The 11,014-nt window shown below is 39.6% G+C and overlaps 1 protein-coding gene across 2 annotated transcripts in view; it reads right to left on the bottom strand.

Annotated features, from left to right (window-relative positions):
• Positions 1–853: 853 nt before the first annotated feature.
• The window catches only part of IPP (intracisternal A particle-promoted polypeptide), a 42,041-nt gene continuing 31,880 nt past the window's right edge, over positions 854–11,014 (bottom strand). The window contains exons 9-10 of one of the 2 annotated variants that reach the window (XR_005240561.2): positions 7,439–7,530; positions 3,869–3,974 (exon numbers count right to left, since the gene is read on the bottom strand). Coding sequence is in view for 1 of the 2 variants with exons in the window: in XM_007978936.3 (XP_007977127.1) it covers positions 3,750–3,974 (225 nt within the window). In the remaining variant the exon portion in view is untranslated. Of the gene's footprint in view, positions 3,975–7,438; positions 7,531–11,014 lie in introns of both variants that reach the window. The other variant, XM_007978936.3, reaches the window with a different exon arrangement.

Here is an 11,014-nt window from a genome sequence, read left to right as displayed (position 1 = left end):
TATGCTTCTTTAAGAAAACTGGTTTTTAAGTACATTTGATTAAGTACATTGGCAGGATACTTAGAAGCATATCGGATTGTTAAACATTTTGGAGGTAGATCACTTTAATCATTTCTCAAAAAACAGAATTAAATGTAAAACTAAATATGCAAGTCCCTAAAGTAAAAACAAAACCAACTAAAAAATTTGTGCAATCCTACTACAGTTTGGTAACCCAGAATGCCACTGATAAAAGTAATACGAAGAAACAAAAAAACTAGATACTTTATTAGTACATTCTTTTAAAAACAATCTTATTGGCCTGGCGTGGTGGCTCACGCCTATAATCCCAGCACTTTGGGAGGCCAAGGCAGGCAGATCACCTGAGGTCGAGAGTTCGAGATCAGCCTGACCAACATGGAGAAAACTTGTCTCTACAAAAAATACAAAATTAGCCGGGCGTGGTGGTGCATGCCTGCAATCCCAGCTACACAGGAGAGTGAGGCGGGAGAATCAGAGGCAAAGGTTGCGGTGAGCCAAAATCGTGCTATTGCACTGCAGTCTGGGCAAAAAGAGCAAAACTCCATCTCAAAAAAACAAAACAAAACCAATCTTGTCATTACCTAGGAATAATAAGCATATTTACAGTTACCACAGTTACCTATTTTCAGGGATCTTCAGGACCTGTTAAACACTGACTGCTTTGACATTACATTTCTGCCAAGCTGTGCAAAGCACCCCCCTCCACAGTGTCATTTTCAGTTACTACTAGACAATAATGAGAAATTAGTTGTAGAAGTATTTTGTAAATCTGTTTTGGATCAGAATACAGATTCTCTGTAACTAGAAATAGTAAAGGCACATGAGTTAGAGCTTAGTCTATAAATTATCTGTATACTTTATTCTTTGACATCTTACAGATCTCTACACAGACATCTGTGACCCTTCAGACATTCAGGATGCCCCAGAGAAGGGAACATAGGGCTTCCTGCGTGCATTACATAAACTTTTCCTAATAAATACACATAGTTAAGTTATAAGGAAAGTATACTTGTGGAGTAAACCAAGTATTTTATTTTTTTGAGACCAAGTCCTGCTCTATGGCCCAGGCTAGTGGCAGTGGCATGATCTCAGCTCACTACAACCTCCATCTCCTGGGTTCAAGTGATTCTCCTGCCTCAGCCTCCTCAGCAGCTGGGATTACAGGCATGCACCACCACCTGCTGCCAATTTTTTGTATTTTTAGTAGAGACAGGGTTTCACCATGTTGGCCAAACTAGTCTTACCTCAAGTGATCTGCCCACCTCAGTCTCCCAAGGTGCTACGATTACAGGCATGAGCCATGGTACCCGGACTAAACCAAATAATTTGGATATGAGTGCTACCTGATTCATTAATGCAATTAAAAGTTTTCTATCTAAGTAAGTTGATGATGCTTATAATAATATATGGAAGGACCTTAGTAAAGACACGGGAAATCGGCAGAGCGCAGTGGCTCACACCTATAGTCCCAGCACTTTGGGGGGCCAAGATGGGCAGATCCCAAGGTCATGAGTTCAACAACAGTCTAGCCAACATGGTGAAATCTCATCTCTACTAAAGATACAAAAAATTAGCCGGGCATGGTGGCTCACATCTGTAATCCCAGCTACTCGGGAGGCTGAGGCAGGAGAATCGTTTGAACCAGGGAGGCAGAGATTGCAGTGAGCTGAGGTTGCACCATTGCACTCCAGCCTGGGTGACAGGGCAAGACTCCATCTCAAAAAAAAGAAGAAGAAGAAGAAGAAGAAATGGGAAATCAAATCCTTAAGTCAACTAGTTAAATTTTACTGTATGCAGCTGGGCATGGTGGCTCACGCCCATAATCCCAGCATTTTAGGAGGCCAAGGTGGGTGGATCACCTGAGGTCAGGAGTTCGAGACCAGCCTGGCCAACACGGTGCAACCCAGTACAAAAAATTAGCTGGGCATGGTGGCGGGCGCCTGTAATCCCAGCTACTGGGAGGCTGAGGCAGGAGAATCACTTGAACCCAAGAGGCAGAGGTTGCAATGAGCCGAGATCATGCCTTTGCACTCCAGCCTAGGCAACAAGAGCAAAACTCCATCTCAAAAAAATTTTTTTTACTGTATGCAAGACCTTTAATATATATTGCTTCAACTGGCCAGTAGACATAACTTAAAAGTAACCCCATCATACACCCAGTGAATCTTTCTCTTAAAAATGAACAGAGAACAATTCTTTAGAATGCTTCTCAGGGAGAAAATGAGAAGTTTTGAGAAGCAGTTTTGTTTGGGTCAAGGGGTACTTTCAAATTACATTTATAAGTCAGTGTCTATAAAAAGTTTCAGAAGGACCTACAATTTAGCCCTCCACGTCCAAGAAGTAGCTTTGTAGTATGCTCTTACTTAGGTTTGCACAAGTACAAATAAATTTCACAAAGCTTGATAATCTAATAAAATTCCCTCTTCCTAAAGCCAAACAGATAATTTTGGTGACAACAATCTAGCAAAAAAGGAAAAATTTCCTTTTTTCTTTTTTTTGAGACAGGTTATCATGCTGTCACCCAGGCCAGTGTGCAGTGGCACAATCTCGGCTCACTGCAGCCTCGACCTCCTGGGCTCAAGTGATCCTGCAACCTCAGCCTCCCAAGCAGATGGGACCACAGGCACAAGCCACCACGCCTGGTTAATTTTTATATATTTTTTGGTAGAGACAGAGTCTCATCATGTTGCCCAAGGCTGGTCTCAAATTCCTGAGTTCAAGCAATCTTCCCGCCTCACCTTGGTCTCTCAAAGTGCTGGGATTACAGGTGTGAGCCACCATGCCCAGCCTGAAAAAGAGAGAAATTTCTAGGTGCATACTGCCTGCTGGGCTCTATAGCCCATTACAACATCTGGTCACTAAGAACCTCCTATTAATTCCTTACTTGCATTCTCAGGATCAAGACAAAAAATATGAGCAAGCAAAAACTTATCATCAAGCAAAAAGGTATCTATCTATAAAAATAGCTAGATATTTCCCAAACACCCCTCCTAGTGTATCTGCTGCCAATAAAAAGTTTGGGGCTAATGAAAACTCTTGGCATTAAATAAAAGTAGGAATCTGTTTCATTGGCTTTTCTCTGTAGCTCAAACTATGGTCATGGAAAATTATGCTCTGGATACAATTGTGAATATACAGAGATCTTTAAACTGTGTCATTGATACTATTCCTACATCACATAAAGGTTATGTTACAACTTACACTGCACTGGAGAAGTAGCTAAAGGGACTATTTGACAGGAAGCTTCTAGTAAATAATTTTTACAAATTTGTAAAACCGGACTTGTCTACACTTAAACTGGAGAATTCTACAGCATAAGTGGCATTTCTATGATTAGTAAGCTTGGCAAATCTGTGTGAGCTCTTTATTAATTGGGATATATTTCATATCCATTCTCACTCATATTTTTAGAAAAATCACTCTTTAGTTTTTTTCTTTAAGAGACAGGATCTCGTTCCACTCATGCCCAGAGTGGAGTGCAGTGGCATGATCGTAGCTTACCATAACCTCAAATTCCTGGGCTCAAGTGATCCTTCTGCCTCAGCCTTCCAAAGCGTTGGGATTATAGGCATGAGGCCACTGCATCCAGCCTCGTTAGTCATTTATCTACCAAATACATGGAAAACTCATAGAATCAGAGGGTCTTATTACCAAATGTATGTTTGCTTTCCAAAAGGTCAGGTCCTGCATTTTCAAAATGTTCCTTGTGCTCTGTTATGCTTTATATTTCACAGCACAGCAACGCCCCCTTCACAACGACTGGTGATCATATTACCAATTTCTGTCCATGTATCTGAATGAGGGTTATAAACTTCAACTGAGTCCAAGGTACCTGGAGCCAAGAAATCATGGCTGGAAGATCGACCTCCAGAAACATACAGAAGACCATTGACTGCCACAACACACATGCCTGCTCTAGGCACTTTCATTGAGGCAACTTCAACCCACTTTTCCTGGTTAAGAGAGAAAAAAAATATGTTAGCAGTATTATGAAATGATAGTAAAGAAATCCACTGAGAAAATCGATATTCCAATTCTTTTTACATGTCTAAACGTAAAACAATCTAGTCAGGTAAGCATATATATATATATATATATATTTTTTTTTTTTTTCCTTCGTTTTTTTTCCTTGGAGACAGGGTCTCGCTCTGTCACCCAGGCTGGACTGCATGGCACCATCTCGGTTCACTGCAGCCTCAACCTCCCAGACTCAAGAGCTCCTCTTGCTTCAGCCTCCTGAGTAGGTAGGACTACAAGTGTATACCACCACACCTAGCTAATTTTTCTATTGTAAAGATGGAGTTTCACCAGGTTGTCCAGGCTGGTCTTAAACTCCTAAACTCAAGTGATTGTCCCACCTCAGCCTCCCAAAGTGCTGGGATTATAAGTGTAAGCCACAGGACCCGGCCCAGAATATTTTAAAATAAACTTGAAGTGGGCATGGATAAAAAGTAAATTTAGAGGAATATAATTTTTTAAAAGGTCTGATTACAAAATATGATCAGGAAATGACCTAGAAATCATACATAGGACAACATCCTAAGAAACGAAGTCTAAGGAACACAAGTAGGTAATACACTCAACAATAAGCAAATCAAAACAAAAGAACCACAAAGCTCCAAGGAGAAAGCAGCTTAAAAACCAAAGGATTTTTTTAAAAGCCTTTAGTATTTTAACAAGTCTTAAAAATGACACAGCGGGCCGGGCGCGGTGGCTCAAGCCTGTAATCCCAGCACTTTGAGAGGCCAAGACGGGTGGATCACGAGGTCAGGAGATCGAGACCATCCTGGCTAACACAGTGAAACCCCGTCTCTACTAAAAAATACAAAAAATTAGCCGGGTGCAGTGGTGGGCGCCTGTAGTCCCAGCTTCTTGGGAGGCTGAGGCAGGAGAATGGCGTAAACCCAGGAGGCAGAGCTTGCAGTGAGCTGAGATCTGGCCACTGCACTCCAGTCTGGGTGACAGAGCGAGACTCCGTCTCAAAAAAAAAAAAACAAAAAAACAAAAAAAATTACACAGCATGGAACACTTGACAAATTTATTTGACCATGGAATCCTTTTTACAAGGAGCAACCAGTAGACTTAGTAATCTGCAGAACATATTTTCAGAAAGGTGGGCTAACCAGGGGTTGGGAACTATGGCCTACTTTGCTATAGCCTGAGAACAAACAATGATTTTCCCATATTAAAAGATATTTCAAGAAAAAGAAGCAGCATATATCAAAAAAGGATATTGTGTGTGACCCACAGGCCAAAAATATTTACTATCTGGCCTTTTACACAAAAAGTTTGCTAACTCCTGTTATACATTGTTCCCTAAAGAAATTTCAATATGCTGTTATAGCCAAAATGACTAGTAATGTCTTACTTTTTTTTTTTTTCTTGAGACGGAGTCTCGCTCTTGTTGCTCAGGCTGGAGTGCAATGGTGTGATCTTGGCTCACTGCAACCTCCGCCTCCTGGGTTCAAGCGATTCTCCTGCCTCAGCCTCCTGAGTAGCTGGGATTACAGGCACCTGTCACCATGCCTGGCTAATTTTTAGTATTTTTAGTAAAGATGGAGTTTCACTATGTTGGCCAGGCTGGTCTTGAACTCCTGACCTCAAGTGATTCACCCACCTCAGCCTCCCAAAGTGCTGGGATTACAGGCATGAGCCACCACGCCCAGCGACTAGTAGTGTCTTACTTGAGGGAAAACGTCTATACTCAGAAAACAAGAAAGCTACTAAATGTCCTAACAAGTAATTAGGAGAGCAAAGAGCAAGCAGCCTGGTAATGGGAGAACAGATTATCAGTCTTTAAATAAAGCATATGATGAACAAAAGTTTTTTAATCATAAATAGTGAAGACTGATTATTCATCAACGCTAGAAAGTAAATTTTTAAGGACAGGGACTTGAGCTTCTCATCCCAGTACCCAAATAGGTACTAGGATAGTGCCATCACATTATAAACAGTTAGTGTACGTTTGCTGATGTGAACTTAAATAAGATTATGAAATACTAAACCAGGGACAATTCTTTGAAAGTGAAGGACCAGATTAAATTTGAAAGCTATTTGATCATCTGAAATTACAGAGCACATCACAAAGCTGACATAACTGAAAAAATACTTATATTTTAAAAGATAAATACATTCTCAAAAATATCCATTTCTGGTTAAGATAAATTAGGATAATTTAGGTTATGTTTATAATTAGGGAGAACCTTTGCTTTCCCGCAAAATGCCCCTTGACAATAACAAAGGGACCTTAGGACTCATCCTATATTGTTCCTCTTTCATTTCTACCAGTGTATTACAACTACAGTTTAACTTTTAAATTTTTATTACTTTATTTTTAACTGACATGTTCTCATCTAATTTGATTTTTATCCCATGTTACCTCTAAAAAAAAAAAAAAGCTCTGTAAGACTACTAACATGTTTTACATTATCTTTTCTGGATTTGTAATGCAAATTGTTAGTAGGTAGTCAATAATAATAAAATTTCATATTTATGCATAAAAACCAAGGTAACACGTTGTTGTTGTTGTTGTTGTTGTTATTATTACTCGAGACGGAGTCTTACTCTGTCGCCGAGGCTGAAGTGCAGTGGCACGATCTTGGCTCACTGCAACCTCTGCCTCTTGGGTTGGAGCAATTCTCCTGCTTCAGCCTCCCAAGTTACTAGGATTACAGGTGTGCACCACCACTCCCAGCTAATTTTTGTATTTTTAGTAGAGACAGGGTTTCACCATGTTGGCCAGGCTGGTCTTGAACTCCTGATTTCAGGTGATCCACTCACCTCAGCCTCCCAAAGTGCTGTGATTACAGGCGTAAGCCACCGCACCCGGCCGGTAATAATTATTAATAAGACTTAATTTGAAACTAAAATCTATTCATTTCAAAGCCATATAGAAAAATTCGCAACAGAAAGTGCCCTCAAAAAGTTCACTTTCTGTATCAGATAAACCCAAACAGGATCATGGAGAAAGGAATTAAAAAATGTCACCAAAGTTTAAAACTTGTCAGAAATGAGAATCAAAATCCTTATGCTTTACAACAAGACATGAAAGTCCATTTTTGCCACTTCAACATTGTACTGGTGGTTCTAGCTAGGGTAATGAGGGGAAAACAATGAAATAAAATGCATCTAGTTTTAATCTAGATTTAAGAAGAAGTAAAACAATCTTTTTTTTGTTTTGTTTTAAAGACCAGGTCTCACTCTGTGGCCCAGGCTGGAGTGCAGTGGTGCAATCATGACTTACTACATCCTTGACCTTCCTGGGCTCAGGTGATCCTCCTACCTCAGCCTTCTGAGGAGCTGGGACTACAGGCGTGCACAACCACACCTGGCTAATTTTCATATTTTTTAAAGAGACACAGTTTTCACCATGTTGCCCAGGCTGGTCTGAACTCCTGGACTCAAGTGATCTACCTACCTCGGCCTCCCAAGGTGCTGGGATTACAGGTTTAAGTCACTGCACCCAGCCAACAATATTTACAGATGGTAGGATCTTGTATTTAGAAAATCCTAAGGAATCCACCAAAAAAAAAAAATAAGACTATGAGTGCAGCAAGGTCGCAGAATAAATTGTATTTCTACACACTAGCAATGGACAATCTGAATATGAAATTAATAAAACAATTTATAACAGCATTAAAAGGAATAAAATACTTCTGAATAAATTTTAACCAAAAAAGTACAAGAAACTGAAAATTATAAAACATTGTTGAAACAATCTGAAGACCTAACTAAAAGGAAAGACATCCTATGGTGAATCAAAAGACTTATTAATAATGTTAAGTTGCTGATACTCTCCAAATTGATCTCAAATTCAATGCAATCGCTGTCAAAAACCCATTTGGCTTCTCTGCAGGAACTGACAAGCTGATCCTAAAATGCATATGAAATTCAAGTTACCCAGGAGAGCCAAACAAATTTTTAAATGATCCAATTTGAAGGACTCACACTTTCTGATTTCAAAACTTACTACAATGCTGTAATAAGACAATGTGGTACTGGCAAAAGGATAGAGAGACATACAGATAAATGAACAGAATAGAAAGCTCAGAAATAAACCCTCACATATATGGTCAACTGATTTTCAATAAAGGTGAAAATTCAATTCAAGACAATTCAGTGGGGGAAAGAACAGTATTTTTAATCAGTGATGCAGTGATGCTGGGACAACTGGATACCCAAAAACAAAAGAATGAGGGTGGATCTCTTCCTCACATCACATACAAAATTAAACCAAAATGTATCAAAGACCTAAATACAAAAATTAAAACTATAAAACTCTTAGGAAAAAAGCATAGCTGTAAGTTCTTATGACCTTGGATTAAGCAATGCTTTTAGTTATAACAAAAGCACAAGTAACAAAGGAACAAAACAAATTGGACATCAAAATTTAAATTTTTATGCTTGAATACCATCAAGAAAGTGAAGAAAACACACATAATGGGAGAAAAAAATTGTGAATTATATATTTGACAAAGGACTTGCACCTAGATATTATTATTATTATTATTATTATTATTTGAGACGGAGTCTCGTTTTGTCACCCAGGTTGGAGTGCAGTGGCAAGATCTCGGCTCACTGCAAGCTCCGCCTCCCAGGTTCAAGTCATTCTCCTGCCTCAGCCTCCTGAGTAGCTGAGACTACAGGCACCCGCCACCACGCCCAGTTATTTTTTTTTTTGTCTTTTTAGTAGAGACGGGGCCTTCCTTTTTTTTGAGATGGAGTCTTGCTCTGTTACCCAGGCTGGAGGGCTCACTGTAAGCTCCGCCTCCCGGGTTCACGCTATTCTCCTGCCTCAGCCTCCCGAGTAGCTGGGACTACAGGCACCCGCCACCACGACAGGCTAATTTTTTTTGTATTTTTAGTAGAGACGGGGTTTCACCGTGTTAGCTGGGATGGTCTCGATCTGACCTAGTGATCCACCTGTCTCAGCCTCCCAAAGTGTTGGGATTACAGGCGTGAGCCACCATGCCCAGCAGAACTCTTACAACTCAATAATGAAAAGACAATTCAATTTTAAAACAGATAAATTGAATAGATGTTTCTTCAAAGAAGATAAACAGATGACCAAAAAACACATGAAAAGATGCTTAACAATCAGGGAAATGCAAATCAAAACCACAGTGAGATACCCATTTATACCTACTAGAACAGCTATAAAAGAAAAACTAAATAATAACAAGCATTGGATGTGGAGAAACTGGAACCCTTAGACACTGATGGTGGTTATGTAAAATGTTGTAGATACTTTAGGAAACAGTCTGGGATTCCCTAAAAAGGTTAAACACAGATGGGTGCAGTGGCTCACGCCTGTAATCCTGGCACTTTGGGAGACCCAAAGATCACCTGAGGTCAGGAGTTCAAGATCAGCTTGGTCAACATGGTGAAACCCTGTTTCTACTAAAAATAAAAAATTAGCCAGGTGTGGTGATGCACACCTGTAATCCTAGCTACTAGGGAGGCTGAGGCAGGATGATCATTTGAACCCCTGAGGTGGAGGTTGTGGTGAGCCGAGATCACCACTGCAGTCCAGCCTAGGCAACAAGAGCGAAACTCCGTCTCCAAAAAACACACACACACAAAAAAACAAAAAACAAACAAACGAAAAAAGATTAAATACAGTCATTATGTGACCCAGCAATTCTACTCCTAGGTATATGCCCAAGAGAAATGAAAACACATGTCTACACAAAAACTTGTATGTAAAACTTCATAGTAGCATTGTTTGTAATAGCCAAAAAGCAGAAACAACCAAAATGTTTGGTCAGTGAATTACATTTCAATAAAACTGTTAAAACCCTCCTACTTAAAAAAAAAAAAAAAAAAAAAACTTAAAAAAATTTTTTGTTTTGAGATGGAGTCTTGCTCTATTGCCCAGGCTAGAGTACAGTTGGGTAATCTCAACTCATTGCAACCTCTGCCTCCCAGGTTCAAGCAATTCTTCTGACTCAGCCTCCCAAGTAGCTGGGATTATAGGCCACCATCATGCCCAGCAAATTTTTGTATTTTCAGTAAAGTCGGGCTTTCACTATGTTGGCCAGGCCGGTCTCGAACTCCTGACCTCAAGTGATCCACCAGCTTCAGCCTCCCAAACTGCTGGGATTACAGATGTGAGACACTGCACCTGGTCAAAAGTTTTGAAGGTTTTACTAACTATAAGTGGCATTAAAAATCATAAAATTAAAATAAGACTAAACCTTATTTCTCAAAATTTGTTCCCTGAAACACTTCCACAAGATATTCTGCAAATATCCACAGAACAAAGCAAGGGTGGTGTGTTCAAGTGAATCTGAGAGAGACTTGACATAAAGATTCATAAAGTACATTATTGCACTATATTCTGTAAAGAAGTCCTGTGGTAAAGAAACTAATTTAACCTGGTTTAACCCAGATTTCCCTTAATATAGTTGACCAGGGAAACTCAAATTACTCAATTCCTATTAATAGTGCAAAAAATTAGTATTCCATGGAAAGTAATTTAGAAAAAGTTGGCCTAACCTGTAAGTCTAGGGCATAACACACTTTGTACTTCACTCTCACAGCACTTAACACATTATAACATAACCGACTATTTATTTCTCATATTCCTCACTGCAATGTAGCCTCCTTGAGAGCAGTGGCTGTATATGTTGAGTTTGTCCTTGTTTCTGCCTGGCATAGTGTCTGATCCATATTTACATACTGAGAAGTCTGTATTTGTGAATGAATAAATGAACTAATGAACAAATACATGACAGAACAGTGACCCAATGAAGATGCAACCTCCTGTCCCCTACCTTTCTCTTCTCTTATTATAAGTATAATTGTGTCAACCTAGGAACTGAGGGAATGAGGGAACACTGGGGAATTCACCCAGGCAGTGACTGGATGGGTAATGCATGGAGATGTTAGGTGGAGAAGACAGCTGGTATCATAAGAAAATTGGCTTCATTTAGCAAATAATTAAATTGAATGAATAAATAAATATACTGAGGATAATGGAAGCAAAGTCTTT

Source organism: Chlorocebus sabaeus, chromosome 20 (genome assembly GCF_047675955.1).
Source record: "Chlorocebus sabaeus isolate Y175 chromosome 20, mChlSab1.0.hap1, whole genome shotgun sequence".
In the NCBI taxonomy this organism is placed as follows: domain Eukaryota; kingdom Metazoa; phylum Chordata; class Mammalia; order Primates; family Cercopithecidae; genus Chlorocebus; species Chlorocebus sabaeus.
This window is presented reverse-complemented; position numbering and strand designations above follow the sequence as displayed.